At 31.7% G+C, this 22,116-nt stretch overlaps 1 protein-coding gene across 2 annotated transcripts in view; it reads right to left on the reverse strand.

Annotated features, from left to right (window-relative positions):
- Positions 1-440: 440 nt before the first annotated feature.
- Positions 441-22,116, reverse strand: part of LOC145335524 (uncharacterized) — a 93,098-nt gene continuing 71,422 nt past the window's right edge. The window contains exons 13-19 of one of the 2 annotated variants that reach the window (XM_080181310.1): positions 18,339-18,482; positions 16,238-16,324; positions 9,639-9,718; positions 8,682-8,786; positions 4,097-4,291; positions 3,090-3,150; positions 441-763 (exon numbers count right to left, since the gene is read on the reverse strand). In XM_080181310.1, the coding sequence (XP_080037436.1) occupies positions 694-763; positions 3,090-3,150; positions 4,097-4,291; positions 8,682-8,786; positions 9,639-9,718; positions 16,238-16,324; positions 18,339-18,482 (742 nt within the window). In that variant the 3' untranslated portion in view covers positions 441-693. The remainder of the gene's footprint in view (positions 764-3,089; positions 3,151-4,096; positions 4,292-8,681; positions 8,787-9,638; positions 9,719-16,237; positions 16,325-18,338; positions 18,483-22,116) is intronic. The other variant, XM_080181311.1, reaches the window with a different exon arrangement.

Here is a 22,116-nt window from a genome sequence, read left to right on the forward strand (position 1 = left end):
CGGCTTTCCGCGGATAAAGAATGTACAATTATAAGAATAAAACCAGTTTTGTAGCCCCTAGGTGCCGTAGGCATGGGCTAAAAAAACTGGTTTTAATCTTATGATTGTAAATTTTTATATTCGTAGAAAGCTGGATATAATACGATACTAGACATAGTTTTTTCGTATGGATGAGAACCGGTTCCTATCCACCGGATTCGAATAAATACGAGAAAATATTTTATAAGTAAAAATAAAAGGAAACATTTTTGTTTAATTAATAAGAATATATTTGTTTATAAATTCTAAGTAAAAAATTCTAATTAAATATCTTACATATCTGTTATTTATAGACAATTTTTACAATTATCATAATATAATATTATTAATTCTGAAGTTTTCAAATTTCTTTTAAACATTTTTAATGATTTTTATATATGTGTTCTTTCTTATTTTAAGCTATTGCTTTTAATTGTTCATTTTATGATAAAATATATTTTTGGTATGGCTCCTAAACCGATTATTATCCGATGGATTAGAACCAGTTCTGAACCATTCGAAAAAAATCATGTATTATATCGTATAATAGAAAATTTTAAATTCGTTGGAATAATCCTTTCTTCATAGACACCCTCAGCGAAAACTTAATTTTAATATCAACGGAAAGCTGTCTATAATACGATACAATAACCAACTATAATATATACATGAATCTTAGCTATTTTGATTTGAAAACTGAGCTCCTCGTTGGATAACTCTTTCTCTTTCCGTCGCTGGAAGATTCCTAAAAGTTACAATGTTAATAAAATATAAAGGTTTATACTATTCATAAGTAGCTAAACCTAAAAATATTTAATGATTTATATGAAAGTGTTAATGCTTTATGCTTAAATATGCTATACAATAATGGGAATATGGACTTAAAGTTTCAACCGTCTATCTTGAATAGGACCAGAGAAAATAACTTTTCCTCGTACACGTTTCATTCATATGACAATTTTAATCGCAATTTATAATTTAAACAAGGATGACAACATCCATAAGTAGCGAAGCATAAACAATTAAATAAGAATTTAGATATTAGTTGACAAAAACATGTATACTAGGAAAAAATCACGAAACCTTTTCAACATTTGTTTTTAATTTCTTAATATTTATTTATATTTCAGTACTATGACTAACAGACTGGTCAAAGTAAATTACATATATATACTGGATGCTCAGAACAACGGGAAATTTAATTTTGATATTTTTAACTACAAAAATTAAAAAAAAACGGACCATAAACACCAAAGATATGAAGAAAAATGTGAAAAATATAAAAATAGCCAAAAACCTGCAAAAAGGCAGTCTGACCGCCATTGATGTGTTCTTGAAACGAAAGGAAACTTAATTTTGATATCTATAACTGAAAAACTTTGGAAATTGGGCCATAAACACCAAAGGTATGGAGAAAAATGTGAAAAATACAAAAACAGCCTAAAACCTGCTTAAAGGCAAGTCTGACCGTCATAGTTGTTTTCTTGAAACGACAGGAAATTCAATTTTGATTCTATAACTGAAAAATTTTGGAAATCGGACCATAAACACCAAAGATATGGAGAAAAATACAAAAATAGCCTAAAACCTGCTAAAAAGCGGTCCTATCGCCATTGATGTTTTATAGTTAATTGTGCTCCTTAATAATGGGAATGTTGTCAAAAAATTTCAGTTTTTTATCTTTTATAGGCGCCGAGAAAATCACGTTTCCCCCAAACTAAGACGGACAGACGGACATACGGACAGACGGACATTTCAAATTATAGAGTAGCTTCGCTATTAAAAATATTAAGAACACCTAAATTAATCTCCAAGCCATTCTCGTAAGCATTTGAAATTTTTGTATGAATTAAATGGATTCCCAAAAATGGCCTTTTTAAGAGGCCTGGCGCTAGGTAACCAGTAGAGATATTTAATTAAAACATGAGGGGAGAGTCTCTACTCGCCAAGCACTTTGAGGGAAAGCACCATAAGTCTTACCTTTGTGAAGCTAAAGGTGAAGGTACACTGCTGTATCTATTTACCTTTGTAGAGCTAAAGGTGAAGGTACACTGCTGTATTTATTTACCTTTGTAGAGCTAAAGATGAAGGTACAATGCTGTATTTATTTACCTTTGTAGAGCTAAAAGTGAAGGTACACTGCTGTATTTATTTACCTTTGTATAGCTAAAGGTGAAGGTACACTGCTGTATTTATTTACCTTTGTAGAGCTAAAAGTGAAGGTACACTGCTGTATTTATTTACCTTTGTATAGCTAAAGGTGAAGGTACACTGCTGTATTTATTTACCTTTGTAGAGCTAAAGGTGAAGGTACACTGCTGTATTTATTTACCTTTGTAGAGCTAAAGGTGAAGGTACACTGCTGTATTTATTTACCTTTGTAGAGCTAAAGGTGAAGGTACACTGCTGTATTTATTTACCTTTGTATAGCTAAAGGTGAAGGTACACTGCTGTATTTATTTATTTTTGTACAGCTAATGGTGAAGGTACACTGCTGTATTTATTTACCTTTGTATAGCTAAAGGTGAAGGTACACTGCTGTATTCTTTTACCTTTGTAGAGCTAAAGGTGAAGGTACACTGCTTGAAAAAGGATTCTTACCTTTAGAATAGAAAATAAAGAGACCACGATTTAGATTATTTAGATACGTTTTATATGTTAATTTAGTTAGGTTATGACAAACATTAAGTTTAGCTAACAATTTGAACATTAACTTTAGCTAATTCGACATTAAGATTGTTCTAAAAGAATGCTTTAAGGTGTCTGAAAATATTAAAGTCAGTCATAATTAAATCAAACAATCCTTAAAAGCATAAAAAATCACAAAGTAAATTATTAATCACAATAAGAACAACATATTTATAATCATTACAATTCAGCTATAGACCTTTCACATTGGAACTCAGATGTCAATTGAATGTACGTCAATGTAAGCAAAGATCAGCTGATAGAAAAATGTGGTGTGCATACATAAATGTAAAGTCAAATGTCGTCTTTTGTGTTGGAATAACATTATAATGAATTAATAACTTAAACAAATATAATTTTGTTACACTGCTGTATTTATTTACCTTTGTATAGCTAAAGGTGAAGGTACACTGCTGTATTTATTTACCATCAATGGACTTGTCCCTGAAAACAATTTTAAGATATTAAGTATCAAGCATTTTTACAATTTAAGAACAAATATAAATAAGATTTTTTGATAAAAAATTCTCTGTCATTCTATAATTGTTGATGTTCATTTGTTTTAATTTAATGGAAGTTGTCATCCTTGTTTCATTAATCAGGGAAAATAAACAATTTTTCTTTTTTGTTTTCAAGAAAATTTCAATTAAAAAGAATTAGGTTCCTTCCAATTAAAAAAAAAAAAAGTTTTGTTTTATGTCTTGGAAGTAGCTGGACAAAGTGTCTCAAAAATCAGCCATGTGATGTCATAAAAATGAGGGAGATAAAAGGAGAAGTGGGAAAGAAAACCTCTAAAAAAGTAATGGATAAATCCTCATTTTATGACGTCACAAGGCTGATTTTTTAAGACACTTTGTCCAGCCTCCAGCTACTCTGTGAAATCTAAATGTAAGATTTATATATAAATATTTCATTTATCTATCTTTTTCCCTTTATTTTTTAGTAGCGCAGCTACTCTATAATTTGCTTTGTCTGTCCATCTGTCATTCATTCAGACAGTCGGATTTTTTGTGAAGATTCCCTATCCTAATGAGCATCCAGCATGTAATTTACTTTATCCGTCGGTCTGCCATCAGAAAATATAACATTAAATGAGAAATTACAACATTACAATTAGAACATTACAATGGCCGATAAATTGATGTACATCCCCATTGATGATACACAAAATTCTCTCTTCTGTAGATAACAATTTTTGGTTGAAACGTTTGGTCACTTAACTAAATAATGAATCAACCAACCAAAATTCCAAAAGTCTTTAAAGTCAACGGATAAGGAAACGTCATTAGAAACTTTGGGGACTTGGTAATAAAAAGCCAATTGTCCCATTCCTTCCTTCCTGCATTCTTATACCTGTTCAAAATTTAATTTTTGTTAAATATTTACTCACCTGTCATGTCTCTTGTTTGAAGACTGTCAAAATTTTGTCTGGGCGAGGTTGACATCCATACCTGGGTCCTCTGGGGGATGCTCCAATATTGGGGGCTCCCAACAGGGGTGCCTGTGGACGGCGGGGGTGTGTTTCTAACGCCCCCCATTCCGGGGCTGTTGTAGGGGATGTTTTGGGGTGAACTTCCCATCATACCTATAAAATAATTTGTGTTAATAAATTTTTAGAGGTTACAATATTGAAGAATGGATTTCATCTGAGGCTTAAGATCTCAGAAAATGCTGGTTCTAATCTATTGTACTTTTTAGAGCAGCTTAAAGCTCTTCACACTACTTACTTTGCCAACTCTAGAGACTAAGGGCGAAGTAAATTTTAAACAAACAAATTAATACTAAAAAGATTTTTTTTTCGTATCTATATTATTTAATGCAGAGAGGATAACATATCTTTCCAGTATTGCTTAGAAACCAATTAATATCCGGTGGATTAGAACCGGTTCTCTGCCATACTGAAAAATTATAGCATCATATTATATCCATTCGGCATCTCGGGGATAAAAAAACTAGTTTAATCTTATAATTGTACATTTTTAAATACGCAGAAAGCTCTTTGTAATACGATGCGATAAATAACTAATATATAACTATTTGTATCTACACTACATGTATATACGTATAGACATGAAAATATAAGGATTTATATATCAATCATTGTGTCAGTTCTGACATCTCAGGATTAACATGAGGCTTTTAATATTTAAATTATAAACAAGGATGATAACATCTAGACGAGCCAAGCTATGACTTGGACAAGTATGTTTATAAGTAGCACAGTTGTCATGAAAAATAAAAGAAAGAGAGAGAATATGCAAAAACCCAAAGGAATCTTTAAAAAAACAGACGGACAAAAAATAATATATAGACTAGATGCGCATTTTGTATAGGAATCCTCAACAAATATTTCAGAGCTGGATCTTTAAATCATTTTAGTGGTGAGCTAGATCAGGGTGAGCCAACTTTCCACCAATGCAATGAGAGCACAGCATATTATGAAATGCCGCGCTGTGATTGGCTGAAATTCGGCTCACCCCGATCTGGCTCACCACTAAAATGATTTAAAGATCCAGCTAAGCTATCTGTTTTCAATAGCAGACGAGAAAATCACATTTCTCCAAAGTATATTTTTATCTTTTTATCGGTAACCACTGAACCGATTGGATTATACTCTTTGGGGTATATACCTATTGGTCCTGTGGTGGTTTTAAGCAATTTTCTTGGGGGGTGGGACACCCCCATACCCCCCAAAAAAAATTTTTTTAGGCAGTTACTTCACATAAATTGGCAGCACCAGAATTTTTTTTAAAATTACCTCTTGGGGCAAAGCCTCTAAAGGCTAGTATAGGGGCGGGGCGAAACCGCTAGTATATCTATATAGGGAAGCTTTACCCTCCCTGGAAAATTAAAGACCCCTTTGATTATATTTTCACAAAAAATTCATTTTTTGAGATGCCCCTAGATGCTAGGGGCACAGCTGCCTGTATTATACATGAGGTATAAATATGTAAATGTTATGAATATTAGGAAAAGTGCATATTTGCCTTTCTGAGGCCTTATTCACAAATCACCAAACGAGCAAAAAGTGTTTTATTTTATTTCATTAGTGGTTATCTGGGTGTGTGTGTCTGTACTGAAAGATTTTGCTAACCGCTGAGCCGATACGGTTCTCCTTTTCAGTTTAGGTTATCATAGGTCTTGGAAAGGTTTATGGCTTTTTGAGGGAGGGAACCACCAGCTTCCTAAAAGAAATCGTTAAAAATACCAAAAAAGTCCCCCCGCAAGGTTTTATGACTTACTATTTTTTCCTTTCTATAAAGGTGCCTTTTTTAATACTTCAATTGAAATTAGGGGAAAGGTGACTCTTCTCCCACCTCAAGGGCCCCTGGAGGCCTATAGAGGCGTAGCTACTAGCTACTATATATAACAGGATTGTAGCTGCAAGTCTAAATATATGTTTTGTTATCATAAAATTTAAGAAAAGCTTTTCTTAATTTTTTTTTATCTATTTCTACACTTTTATGTCATTTCTGCATTTATTTTGCTTTAAGAATTTAGTTCAACTAAGATAAAGATTTAAAACTAAATAGATGGATAGATATTTAGAGACCTCCTCCTTTCATTGTTTGATGATCTACTTGAAAAGTTCAATATCTTTTATTACTCCCTTATGTACTGTAATCCAGAGGTGAGGATCAAGCTATCTTCTCATATAAAAGTTACAGGATGTCTGTCTGTCTATTAAAGTTGACATTGAAAAGGTTCCCGTAAAGGCCTCTAGGGGCATAGTAGCCAGGAGATAGATAAACAGACAGTAAACAGTCTTCCAAACTTTGAGTAAGCAGCTTAAAGTGCTTTATAAAAAATGATGGCATACAATAGAAATGACCAATGATAGGCCAGTATACATTTTAACATTGGTCAATTGCAATGTATTACTGGCCTATTTTTTGTCATTTGTATTGTGTGACGTCATTTTTAATTTTAAGATCTGTAATCCTGTTTTATACACACCCATATACATACTTAGTACCTATTATATGCTCAGGGAGGGAGGGGACATTGAACTGTCTATTACACCAGTCCCCAAAGTTTTATAATAATGTTTTCTTATTCGTTGGCTTAACAATTTTTGGGACTTTTATTGAATTTTGATTGGTTGTTTCATTAAGTTGAGTGTTCAAACGTTTCAACCAGAAATTGTGATCTATAGAAGAGGTAATTTTGTCTATTATCATTGGGAATGTACATCAATTTATCGGTCATTGTCTTATCCCTTTAGATCCCTGTATTATGCTACAGCTACGTAGTCGTATTAAAGGCATATATATTCTATGAAATAACACAACAATTTATCCATATTCTTGATGGCAACCTTACTGTAATAGAAATAAAATTTGTAACTTTAGACCTCTTTTATAAATAAGTATCTCTGTGTAAAATATTTTATTGTATATTAAAGTAGGGATTTTAAAATATACTTCTGTTAATAAAAGCTTCTTTTCTGTGATTTTTTTCTTCGTAGATTTGATTACATTTAAAAGGCACATATAATTTTCCTATTCAAGGGGGGGAGCTACTCTATAGGTATACCTAGTCTGTCGGTCTCTTTGTCAAATTCAAAAAGCAATACACATAAATTGAAATGTAGGTATCTTGAAATGCTCGAAGCTGTTTATCGTTCCTATAAAAAACGGGTTAACCCCCCCCCTAAATTTTTAGAAATATATTCAAACTCCTGACTATATTAGTTTAGTTTAGAAGATTTAATATTATGAATAAGATCCTTTATATGCTAACAGCTTATGCATACAAATATTTACCCAGGGATATTTAGGGATAAGACAATGGACGTCAAATTTAAGTACTTCCCCAATTTTAAACAACAAAAATATTCCTACTGATGATTTAAATTGTTGGTTGAAACGATTGAACACTGCAAGTTAATGAACCAACCATTCAAAATACATCATAAATACCCAAAATTTTTAAGTCAACGAATAAGAAACTTTGGGTACAAGTGTAATAAACACTCCAATGTCAGCAACAGTCCTGCATATAACATGATATTACAAACAGGGGTAGATATTAGGATATATAAGTTGGAAGGAATTTTAATGTTAGGGAGTAGATTTGAAATCTGCATCAAATTTTAAGGATTTTTTATAAAATTCGTTTTTTTATAATTCTTTATATAAAAGCGGAAATACAATTTAAGTTCATAAATTTTGACCAATAGGATAGGTGGATTGGAAACTACCTGCGCTCTAATTGGTTGAATGATGTGCGACATTTAAGCTTCTCCAATCTGAGCGCAGATAATTTTCAACCCACCAATCACAGATGTCAAAATTAATTAACTTAAATTGTATTTCCGCTTTTAGATAAAGAATTATACAAAAAAACGAATTTTATAAAAAAAATCCTTACAATTTTATGCAGATTTTAAATCTCCCTCTAACATTAAAATTCCTTCCAACTTATATATCTTAGTAGATATGCTAGACATTTTTTTTACATGTATAATAAGCTAAAAACACGTTTGAAATAAAAGTTTAAATTTCAATATTTAAATGTTTGTAACAATAATCCAAACAGGGATCTTAAGGGATAAGACAATGGACGACAAATTAATATACATCCCCAATTATGTTAAACAAAATTACCACTTTACTAGATTAAATAGTTGAAAAGTTTGGACAGTGTTTAATAAATCAATTAATAGAAATTCAATAAAAGTACACAAAGTTTTTGAGCCAACGAATAAGATAACGTAATTATAAAACTTTGAGTACCAGTGTAATTTACAGTCTTATGTCCCCTCCCTCACTGAATTATATTAGCAAACGCTTTGATTAAGTCAAACTGCATATAAATAAACAAAAACAATATCATAGCTATACAAATGATAATTCAGAGATGGATCAAAGATTCAAAACATTATAATAATATCTTAAAGAATTTGCATTAAATTTGTTTATGATTTTTTACTGTAGTATTTTTGCTTTTTATAAAGCTTTATTAATGCATACCTGGCATATGCAGAGGAGAACCATACGGGGTATTCAGCTTGCTATGGGTTAGGTCAGAGCCCCGCAGGGGACTTCCCATGGGAGACTCGAACATGCTGGGACTTCCTATTTATATTTTTCAAAATAAATAAATAATTTATAAAATTTAAAGTATGTCTTGAAAAATCCTCTAATGTTTTTTTTGTAAAAATCTTTGAATTTTTGTTTTTAATTCTATTGTTAGTATCAAAATGTTATTGTAACTGAACAGTATCATTACGAAACACATTGTATTACTTATAAACTTTTGTTATTCATTCTATCATATATATTTCAAACTATATATTTTATTATTAACTTTAAAAGAGCGGATATTTTGTAAGTATTTTCTGTCCGGTCAAAATCATAACAATAAGAAATTTTGAGATTTAATCCAGTTTTGTTAGCCAATTGTGGCCGAAGGTCTGGCCTAACAAAACTGGTATTAATTTTATAATTTCTATTTTAACATTCATAGAAAATTAACCGTAATATGATGCTATAAATGTTTTTTCAGTAGGTATGGCTGAGAACCAATTATAATCAAGCGGATATCAATCAGATTCGAGCCATACTGGAAATAGTCCTATATAATTTACTAATCAAAACTTATAACTCAATGTGAAGAAAATAATTTTAATTCAAGATATTTCAATAGGTGTCTCAAATAATATTTTTTCTTGTATTCATTCGAAACCGATTAATATCCGGTAGATTAGAATGGGTTCTCATCCATACGAAAACATTATGTCTATCATCATATTATATCCAGTTTTCTACGAATATAAAAATCTATAATCATAAGATTAAAACCAGTTTTTTAGCCCGTACCTTCGGCATCTTGGGGCTAAACAATACTGTTTTAATCTTAACATTTTACATTTTTATATCCGCTGACTGCTGTTTATAATACGATACAATAAATATGTATTCTTCTACCTGCAAGGGCACCGAACTGTAGGCCGTGGGCAGACGGAGGCAGTTTTCTCAACATGGCAGGGGATCTCGTTTCAGATAACCTAAAAAGGAAGTATCATCTTAGTCAAGGTAAAAAATTATTAAAAAATATCTTTCTTTTATTTTCAATTCTATATTCATCTCTTGGTAACACTTTACAGAAGGTTTGACACCTAAAGGTTGGTTGTTTAAATGTTAACCAAACTTCTGAAAAGTATTTTTTCTTGGGGGCGGTTTCTATCCTGAGTGTAGAGCTACCTACCCTCCCTCGATTGCCATAGAAAACTTTTCATGTCCTATAACTAGTTTCACGGAAAAGAATAGCTGTATGAGTCCGACAGTTAACAAGATCATTTGGGACAAACACAAACACTTTACAAGGAACACAGTAATAGTGTCTGACTGATTATAACGTAACAAAAAAAAATTAGCCAATGAGAGGCCGTTATTGACCAATGGTAAAATTTATAGTGGCCTCTCATTGGCTAATTTTTTTTGTTACGTCATAATCAGTCAGACACTATTACTGTGTTCCTTTACAAGGATAAACTTGAAAATTAAATCAGGAAATTAGTAATTACAATATAATAAGAAAACTTCATGTAAATTAGAAGCAAATAAGTCATTAACCGAGATTTTAGAGTAGGTGCAATCTCAACGTAACAAGATTATAGACACACAAGCAATAATACTTTGAAAAGTAATTTAAAGTTACAACATTTTTACATCATTTTTTGGATCATGTCAGAAGTAAGAGGGATAGTATATTCTATTCCTATGACAATTTCAGGATTTTACTTAATGGGAAAAAATATTAGTATCTTTAACTTCAGTCATCGGATTTTTATTTGTTTTGATTGATTATTAAGATCCTAACAATGTCCATGAAGTGTATTTTTGCTCTCGCTTCCTAAAAATCGTATTAGGACAAATTGACTTAAAAATCAGCCATGTGACATCATAAAAAATGAGGAATTATCCATCTTTTTTTAAAAGGGTTTTCTTTAACACTTCTCCTGTCATCTCCCTCATTTTTATGACGTCACATGGCTGATTTTTTAGTCACTTTGTCTCACTATCTAAAAATCTCATAGATCGCTTTTTAACTTGATCCTATATTTCAACACTTTTTGTACCCTGTTACATAACATGAGTAAAAATGTAGCAAGTAAGATTTATAAAACAGTTCTATGTGCTCTGAATTTTAACCATCTTATAATGAAAAATAAGCTATATAAAATAAGCAGTGTTAAAGCAGTTGGATTTGTGTCTCAATGGCCTTATTTAACAATATAAAATTCTATAATTATTAGAGATCCTTCTCTGTAATGTAAAATGTCTGTCTATAGAAACGGTATATGAAAACGTGAATTTCTCTGCTGCTATTTAAGAAAGAGGGCTGATTTTTATATGTTAAGATGCCTTGTAAAAACAAGAATCCTTGATCCGGCATTCATCAAAAGTTAAAGGCCTATAATATTTTTTCATATGAAAAAAGATTCGTGAATTTCTATTTTATAGATAAATTTTTATGACACTGAACATCTGTTTAAAAGCTATAGTTGTTCGTTTGTCCTACCATGACTATTGTGTGCTTCAATAATTATAGATATGACCTTCCTTGTTTAAATACATTTGGTAGGTTTAAGGCCATTTTATTTATATTTATAAGATATTCCGTCATTACGAACAAATTTAGTATTTTAGTTAGAATGGCTATTACTTAATTGATGTGCATAAATTTTATTTGATATCATTAGAAATAAAAAAAATACTTTTTTTCAAAACTACAAAAATATACCAAAACCGTTTTGATCTTGGATGTAATTTTTTAGAAAGTGAAGTGTTCCACCTCTCACGAGAATAGATTTAAACCAAGTTCATTAGTTAAAAAGAAGAATATACTAGTGTAATATTATGAGACGGACGGACAAACAGATCTCATTCAACTTTTATAAATATGCCAACTATAATTAATATTTTTTTCTGTTCTATTGTAACCCAAAATAAAAATGTATAAGAAAAGAATCCTTTGATTAATAGTTGTCAAGACTTAACGGTGATTCCTATGATGATGCGATACAATATTAGCACAGTACAGTTTTGACTCTGTATCTATTAATACTAAGATGTTTCAGTGCAAAAAATAAAAGACATTGGTATTGACCTACGAAGAAAATTGGCGGCTTATCAGCTTTTTCTGTCTTTTCTAGCATTACATACTTTGGGAAATGAATAAAATAGTTTTAGATACAATAACTGCTATTTTGGGGGTGAAAATAGGGCAGGGAGAGGACATTGGAGTGTATTTTATAGAGGTACCCAAAGTTTTATAACTGTGTAATTCTTTTCTTGAATTTTGATTGTTTTGTTCCAATCTAGTGTCTAAACTTTTCAACCTATAATTTTGATCTATAGATCATAATGTGGTTGTACACATAACATTTTATCATCCATTTTCTCATCCCTAAAGTGAAAATAATTTTTCACTTGGCTGACAAAGCCAATATTGTCCTGTTGTGACGTCATAAATTTTTGGTTAGGAGAAGGGTAGGGGGGAAGAAAATCTCTTCAAAGGAGATGGGAGAAATGGGGTTCTCCTTTCCCTTTTCCGAAATGTATGACGTCACAACAGGACAACATGGGCTTTGTCACGTGGCTTAGCACACAAACTCTTCAAAGGTTAATGAACAATGCACATAGATACATAATATACATTATAAAAAGCTTCGTTCTACTTGCTCTGTAGATCTATGGACATATCTATAGTACATATGTATATACAGATGGCTACCTTCCCCTTTTTTCTAAGGACCTTCTCGTCTGCTAGCAAATTGTTTCTGCTACTTGGCTAGTTGAATAATATTCCCGACAGTATTGGTTGATTTTCTAAGACCCAATTGAGAGTTGTCCTAAGGGCCATGGGATGGGAATATACAGTTATTCAACCACTTCCTCCTCTAGTGTTTTACTCTGTAGATCTATATGTTAAATATGTAATGTAATCTTTATTTTGTGCTTTTATACGCCCGTGTAAAGGGCACTTTTATACCAAAGGTATAGGATGTTTGAACCCTTATAAAGAAATTATTAAAATACTTTTTAAAAAGTGGATTAACTTGGAGAGAGCCATATTGGTTCAGCGGTTAGTGAGGTCTTTCGGTACAAACTTACAGGGACAACCAGACTACCATGTTACCCTACAGAAGATTGTTAAAATTATATCATTTTTCGCGCCTAAATGGGCTTTTTTGCTTTTAAAAAATTAATTGAACAGTTTTATTAGTACAAAATGCATTCAAATGCTGAAAAAATCAATTGGTTAAATAGATCATTACAGACATACATACAGTCAACAGACACAGTGATGGAAACTAAGCTTCGAAGATCACTCTTTGTGTGTTTTAAAGAGAAGAATACATTGAATACAAAATATTTTGAATATAATAATAAACTTTATGCTATAATTTTTGGTATTTTCTTGATATTATTATAGGACCATCCCCCCCCCCCCCCCCCATCTCCAATATGACTAGAAGAATGACTCATATTTTGGGAGACGGAGGTTAGGCCTCTAGGGGCGTAGTCAATAGTGAATGACATAGTAAAACCTCTCCAATTACACCTTTTTAGTAGCGAAGCTACTCTATAATTAACTTTGTCTGTCCGTCAGTCAGTCCGTCGGTCAGTCCTTCAGTCAGTCCGTTAGTCAGTCTGTCCGTCAGTCAGTCCGTCAATCAGTCAGTCCGTAACGCTTAAATTTTAAAACATTTGGACACTCTGCAACTTAATATCCAACCAATCAAAATTTAATAAGGTCCTCAAAAATCTTAATAAAAAGTTATTATAAAACTTTTGGGACAAGTGTAATAAACAGTCCAATTTCCCCTCCCTTCATGGCTCTGAGATTTAAAAGAAAGGAAATTGCCAAATTTTTCTTAGCTAAAAGTTTTTGAAAAGAAAAAGGAAACAATAGATACTATACTAGAGTGCGTACAAAACTGTAAAAATTTTGGAATACGAAATTAGCCAGTACTTTAAAATCACTAATATACTTTAAAACATTGGGTGTGTAAGCAGATTGGTCAGGGAACCAAGCTGTAGTATATTAAGAGATATACTACCAGTATGATGGGTAGTATTGTCCCCCGTATTTTTAGTAGCGAAGCTACTCTATAATTTGAAATGTCCGTCTGTCTGTATGTCCGTATGTCCGTCTGTCCGTATGTCCGTCTGTCCGTCTGTCTTGGTTTGGGGGAAACGTGATTTTCTCGGCTCCTATAAAAGATAAAAGGCTGAAATTTTTTGACAACATTCCCATTATTAAGGAGCCCAATTAACTATAAAACATCGATGGCGGTTGGACCGCTTTTTAGCAGGTTTTAGGCTATTTTTGTATTTTTCACATTTTTCTCCATATCTTTGGTGTTTATGGTCCAATTTCCAAAATTTTTTCAGTTTTTGATATTAAAATAAAATTTCCTGTCTTTTCATAAAAAAATGACGGTCAGACTGCCTTTAAGCAGGTTTTAGGCTATTTTTGTATTTTTCACATTTTTATCCATACTTTTGGTGTTTATGGTCCGATTTCCAAAATTTTGTCAGTTATAGATATCAAAATTAAATTTCCTGTCTTTTCAAGAAAACATCAATGGCGGTCAGACTGCCTTTTTGCAGGTTTTTGGCTATTTTCATATTTTTCTCATTTTTCCTGATATCTTTGGTATTTATGGTCCAATTTCCAAATTTTTTTAGTTAAAAATATCAAAATTAAATTTCCCGTTGTTTTGATCATCCAATTTACTTTGACCGTCAGTCTGTTAGTCATAGTACTGATATATAAGTATTAAAAAATTAAAAACAAATATTGAAAAGGTTTCGTGATTTTTCCCTAATATACATGTTTTTGACAACTAATCTTTAAAATCTTATACATAATTTTTGTGCTTCGCTACTTATGGATGTTGTCATCCTTGTTTTATTGTATGATCTGTTTGTCAGTACGTATTGAATAGTTCTTATTACTAATTTGGGCATGTTAAAATATCCCCAATACTGTACTATACTACATTTTTTTGTTGCAAAACTGAGAATTATTTTTGAAGGGGAAGCTTTCTCATGTTTATTACTAGTAAGTCATTCCATACCAGATATAGTTTTGATTACTACTTTAGGCATGTTGGAATATCCATATTTGGGTCAAACTCTGAAGGATGATTCTTATAACAATAAGGAACAATTTAGAATGCGTAGCAATCCTACAATCTAATATTTTTCTATAAAAGAATTACAATTTTGTTAAAACTTTTAAACAAAATTTCTAAAAGTGCTTATACTCTACAGATTGTAATGTGGTTTGTCCGCCTGATTATGGTTGTTGTCATCCTTGTTTTTATAATGTGTGGACCACGCCCTGTTCATGAAGATCGTCGGAATAGCTGTGCAACAATATAAAATAATCCTGGTATATAAAGTAAAATGATAGTTCATTACTATTTTGGAGGAGGGTACCTCCACCCATCCAAGAGTAATCGCTCCCGAATCCCACCCTCTTATTGAAAAAACTAAAATTGAAAATGGGGGGGGGGGGTGGAGTCGACTTCCCCCCCCCCCCTCCCACACCCTAAATTGAATTCATAGAGCATAATGAAAATAATTATTCTCATTTATAACACTTAATTTTGAATGACGGATAAATTAGTTATTTTCATTTACTATATCCCCTTCACATTAACGTTCTCATAGTCATAATCTTTTTTTTTAAATAGCTGTTTTATTATATTAAATTTTAATGTACGAACTCTTGTATGCTTTCATGAATTTATAAAATATATTACAACAAAAATTATAAAAACTTTGCATGAAAGGAATTTTTTTTACATTATTTCTAAATTTCTTTTTTTATATAACATTGAATAATTTTCAAAATTTTAAAACTTATACCGCAAAAACTTGATATTTTCAACTTGATATGGAGATTTCTGAATCAATAATTCAACATTCGGTAACCGTACTAATTTTTATCCTTCTCGTTTCTCATCTGGTATTCAAGATATACAACTGATTTTTTGTGAATTATCCCAGTAGTAAATAATTTTCTTGGTCCTTTTGTATGTTAATAATGCTACAAAAGACCAATACATATTTTATGCAAATAAATGTAATATTTAAACCTTTTCAGTTACATATTTATTTTTATGGCGCTGACTATCTGCTCTAAAACTAACTCTGTCCGTTGGTCCATCTTCAATTTTTATATGATTTGGTACTTATGGATGTTGAAATCCTTATCTATAATTTAAAGTAGCTTGATGTCTGTCCGTCCATCCCTAAAGATCTCGGTAACCACTGAACCGATCGGATTCTACTCTTTAGGGAATATACCTACTGGTTCTGTGTTTGTTTTAGGCCATTTTCTTGGGGGTGGGACACCCACAACCACCCTCAAAACAAAAAATTCCCCTCACCATTTTTTAGGCAGTTATTTCAAAATAAATGGCAGCACCAGAAATACTTAATTAATTTAATTACCTAGAGGCTAGGGGCGAAGCCGTTAGTTTGTTCAAAAATAAAAAACTTACTGTGCAAATGTCCTGTCTAATTCATCGTCAAATTGGACCCAGTTTTTCAGGGTAGATCCTCTGGTTTTGTCTCCACCTTCGCTAGAACTAAAAAGAATATTATGCTTAAAATTGTGCCTAATTGTTATAGAAATCATTATTCCAAAAATTAAATGGATAGATCAATTAAAAATTTTAAAATTTAACTTTTTATAAATATTACTAGCGGCTACGCCCCTATAAACCTTAACTTATGGTGGGGTGGGGGAAGTCGAACCACTTTCCCAAAGGTAATTTCCAATTTTATAGTTCTAATTTTAAAATTTGGGAGAAAGTAATTTTTTATTGGCGATTTATCTTGGGAGGGTGGATATGCTATCCCCCAAAATAGTTATAAACTTTCCGGAGAACTATAAGAAGATTCACTGTACAGGAGAACCATATAAGTTCGCGATTTTCTTCGCTACAGACTAAAAAAGCTCACTGCTTTATAAAATAGGATAACTATGTTTAGCTTTCTTAGCTTTACCTAATTGTTGCATGAATCATCATGTCAAGTTTAAAGTAACTGTAAGAAAATAATTTCATTTAGTTATTGTCCGCACATTATAAGGTAGCTCATTCATTGACTTTAAATTTAAAATTTGGCAATTTTTAATCTAATTTTAGTTAAACAAACTAACAGTGACAAATCTTTTGAGGACGAAAAAAGTCCATAAAAAAATCAGCATTTTACGTCTTAAAAACGAGGGATTATCCATCTCTTTTTTGGTCCTCATCCCTCATTTTTATGACTTTATTGAGGAACTTTCTTTGTCCTCAATCTTTTCTAAAAATAGTTGTAATCTAAAAAGAAATATATCGCCCACTGTCTGATCCCCTAAAAATCTTGGTAAAAGCAGACTTTCTTAGTTATTATTAAACAGACAGAAAAAATAGATATTTAATTTACTAATACGCATGCGTATTTTGTCTATAGCAAAGCTAATCAATAATCAAATACAATTTCCGTCAGTCACTAGCATGTGAGTAAGTAAGTTGGTGACTGATAACACTCAGGAAAGAAGGGGACATTGAGCTTTATGTTACACTAGTTCCCAAAGAATTATAATAACGTTTTCGTATTGTTTCACTTAACAACTTATATTGAATTTTGATTTAAAGGTTCATTAGGTTGAGTGTTCAGACGATTAAAGCATATATTATAATCTAAAGAAGGGATGATTTTGTACATCATCATTGGGGATGTGCATAAATTTATCAGCCATTGTCTTATCCCTTTTGATCCATGGATAACACTGATTGTAAATTGATTGATTGTAAAATCAACATTATTTATGGCGATTTCTTATACAATTAGGCAAAATATGTATCGTTGAGCCTTGAAAATGTCTGTTTACATTTGTCTCAATTTGTTTAGCTTTGCTATTACGAATTTAAATTTTATTTGTATAAAAAGTCATTACTGTAAGATATATATTTTCAAAAACTTTCGAAAAAAACAAATCTTCATTAGTACACTATTAAACACCTTTTTTGAAAAAGTTTTATTTGGAAGTAAAAGTAAATAATTTCTCGAAAATCATTAGACATGTTTTAATCCTCTTTACAAGTTACAAGTATGACAACATTCATAAAACCGAAGATCTAAAATGAGATGGTAGGACAAACAAACATGATTACTAGTATCAGAACATAGAATCATATATTGTATAGATAAGCAAAATTATTTGTAAATTTATTGCTAAATTAGTTAAATACAGGATACCGTTTCGGGAAATCCATTTTAATACTTAATTATAGAGATGATTTGCTTATAGCATTGTAACTTGTTGTCTTGGGATAAAAATCTGATGAATAGGAAAAATATCTTGTCAAAATTCTATTATAACAATAGGAGCTATCCGGTACGGACGTATGAACAGGCAGATCCTTATAATAGAAAAGGTTGGAGATACTGAAAGTGTCATGTGTGACGTCATAAAAATACTTCTAAAAAGAAAGGATGAGAGGAAAAGTGGGAAAGTAAACTCCCCCCCAAAAAAGAGATGGATTCTGAAGTATTATTATGACGTCACACATGACACTTTATATTTTTTGCGAAATGCGTTGAAAAATTTACCTAGTATCCTTATCATCCTGTTGATTTGTACTTGATCCTGCATGCTGATCCTGATCCTGTTGTCCTGCCATACCCAGCGGGTCCAGGCTCTGCGAGATTGACGTGGACATTTTTATGCTTGGGTTACTCGTCGGGTCACCTGGACTGAAATAAAATAGGTCAAACCCTGCCCATATTCTAGACAAATTGATCCTAATTAGAAGAACTATCAGTTTTATGGTTGCGAGATCTTTATGCAAGGCTATCAACTTATTCTACATTCGAATGGGGCAAACAAATGGCAAAATTAAATATAGCTAAAACCATACCAGGACCTATCTAAACTCTATACTTAAATATTATACATTTTTGATTTTGGATAAGATTTTTTGTATTACGTGTAATGTATTCTATATTCTTTTTTACATAATAACAATTATAAGATTATTATATAATATTTTATGAATTTTTATAGCTTAACATAAAGTATGAAGTAAACAGTGTAAGTAATAAATCTTCAAGTTTATTGCATTAACCTAGGTAATATTTAAAAGTAATAAAATTAAGACTTTTATGTAAGAAGAACAAGTATGACAACATCCATAAAAGCGAAGCACTGAACCGGTATGAAAAACGGACAATAACACTTGTATAGTGTCAGATCAGAATATAAATGTATAAGAGTCCAAGTAAAATTTTAAGTAAATTTGTTGAAAAACTGCTTGATGCAGGATAATGTTTATGGACATACTTACAGTTTTAGGACTTGATTATAGAGTTGCTTCGTTTATAATATTGTACTTTGTTGTCCCAGGAATCAATATACCAAAAATCAAATCAATCGGATAATTAGATCACATAAAAATTTGTTGTTAAAAAAGTAAAAAAATCAACATGTTAAAAATAGACGTACGTACATTCTGGTAATGATTATAGAGTTGCTACGCTTTCAAAATCGTACCTAACTATTACAAGAATCACCATGTAAAGTTTGAAATCGATAGGACAATTATAACATGCCTAAATTGACGAAAAAAGCTATCCGTCACGGACGGACAGACGCACCGACCCTAATTATAGAAAAGCTTCCGCTTTTTAAAAGGAAACTTTGTATGTTTTTATAAAAAGCAATATTTTAGAAAATAAGAAAAATAAATAAAAAGAGTCAGATATGGTTCAATATTGTTAGTATAAAAGATGTTTGTCTAAATTAATGTTGTTATTGAGCCCCAAATGTTTGAGTTTATGTGTGGTTTACTAAACCAATTTTACAATAAAATAACATCATTTTATAAACCCTCTCTAGGTTAAATATTCTACTGTAAAACAAGGTGTTAAACAACTAAATACCCATGTAAGAAAAGAGAGAAAGAGAGGGGATGAGTAAATAACAAATTTATCTTGGATATAAGAAACAATAAAACAATGTGATTTTTTCTTTAAGTCAACAGGGTAGTAGGTTCAAACCCAGTGGCGTGCGAACCGAAGGGGGCATTTGGGGCAATCGCCCCCCCCCCTAGCGACCAAAACGCCCTCCCCTGCCTCCCCCTAGCCACCGCCCCCCTGCCCCCCCCCTAAATGTTGAAAAATGCCCCATTTTGCCCCCCCCTGGTCAACAAAAAAGCCCCTTTTTGCCCCCTACCCTACAAAAAACAAAACTATCCCAGTTTCCAAATCAAAGATCAAGAAATACTCAACAACAAAAAATTTTTTGGCGCTTCGCGCCAAACAGACAGTTACTATTCATTTAACCTTACCAAATTTTCTAATTAGTGTAGAAATTAGGTTAAAATCTTTTTTCACTGAACATAACAAACCAGGTAATAGGAAGTATTTTATTTGGTATGATATAAACTTTTTACCAAAGAAATTTTGTACATCCCCAATGATGATACACAAAATTACCCCTTATATAGATTACAATTAGTGGATGAAATGTATGGAATCTCGACTTAATTAACCAACCAATCAAAATTCCATTAAAGTCCCCAAAGTTGTTGAGCCAACGAATAAGAAAATTTTATATGAATTATTTGGGATTAGTGTAATAAATAGCCCCAAAACCCCTCCTTCCCTGCATATTTGAAGAAAAAAAATTGTGCTTCGCGCACTTCCAAATGGTTTCTGCTTTTTATCACTTGCATTGTATATTTTGTTTTTATTTCTATAAAAACATTTGTAAACAAAAAATATTTAATCAAAAAGTTATTTTATATAAAAAAGAAACAGCGTTGATATTTATCTAAGCCTTTTTCTCAACACTGTATGTCTGTCTAAATGAATAACTATATATGAAGTCATATTATTTTCAGGATAAGTTTATCATTTTTTTTGTTTACATACCCTTACAAAAAGACATGTTTTTTATGGCAATTTTCATTAAAAACCCTTAAAACTAACTACACTCTATATTTCTAACTTGATAAAATACACCACTCTTGTTGTCTTTAATTGATTTTAGTTCAAAGGGGGAGTAAATATTTTTAGGTGCGCTTCACGCACCGCCCTTATAAATCCTTGGAAACACCACTTAATGAAAAATAACAGAGTTTTAAAGTGCCATTTAAAGAGGGTAGGATATCTTGATATAACTTTTTAGCTTCTCTATAATTCACTATGGCTGTCAGTGCGTAATGCTAAGGGGGAAATGTGGTTTTTTCTACTGCAATTAAAGATAGAAGGCTAAAACTTAATGTTAACATTCCCATCATTATGAAGTATAATTAACTATTAAAAATTCATGGATGACGGAATGCTTTTCAGGACGTTTTTGGCTATTTTTGAATCTTTTAAATTTTGGGTATAGTCCCTTTTGTGACATTGCCTCTTAAGGTGCATTTCGTTGTATTTTCACAGTAGCTTTTCCCCTATTTATAGCTCCTGCGGGGCCAATTGCCTAACCCTGCGGGGAAATCACCTGACCTAACTTAACCTAGAAAAACCTATTAAAAGCTACTATGAAAATACGACGAAATGCCCCTTAAGAGGCATTGCCACAAAAGAGACTATACCCCAAAGTTTCCATATTTCTAAGAGATTTTTATATCTGTAGATGAAAGGACAAGTAATTTTTTTATTTTTTACATAGTTCTTTATATCTTTGGTTTTTATGGTACGATAAATTTTTTTGTGGATTATAATATTAAAAAAAATAAAATTTCTTGCTGTTTCGAGCATCCAGTATGTAATTTACTTTGACTGTCATCACACAATATGCAGGAAAAAGGATTTGTGACTTTTTCTACCTAAAATATATATTTATTTCAACAGATGCTCTTTAAATCTACTTGTCTGTATTCTTATTAATGATTTTTTGTGCTTTGCTACTTAAAGATGTTGTCATCCTTGTTGTCATACAATAAAGAAATATTTAAAATCAGTTTTACATATTAGGTTAATTTTTGGTAAATTATTTCCAAAATGAGTGTTTTTATCTCCTCCCCCCCCCCCAAATTTTTTTAATGGGGTTATTCATCCTTCCTGCTGAGATTTTATAACATCCCCTTCCACCCATAAAAATGTTTTGTGGTGGGGGGGGGGGAGGTTAAATTATATTCTGTACTTTTTTTTCGAAGATGCTTTCTAGCTCCCTTCCCTTCGGTCATTGCAGGGTGGGGAGAAGGGATGGGGGAGAAGAGATGGGGGGGGGGAAGAGATAGGGGATATAAACGGGAAATAGGGATGGGGGAAGGGATGGGGAAGAAGGGATAAGGACTAGAAGGCCCATAATTAAATAATCCCACCCCTTAAAACGCCCTTATTTAAAATTAGTATATATAATCAAAATGCCCCCCCCTAG

Source organism: Acartia tonsa, chromosome 13, assembly GCF_053477335.1.
Source record: "Acartia tonsa isolate MP-2025a chromosome 13, ASM5347733v1, whole genome shotgun sequence".
NCBI classification, from domain to species: domain Eukaryota; kingdom Metazoa; phylum Arthropoda; class Copepoda; order Calanoida; family Acartiidae; genus Acartia; species Acartia tonsa.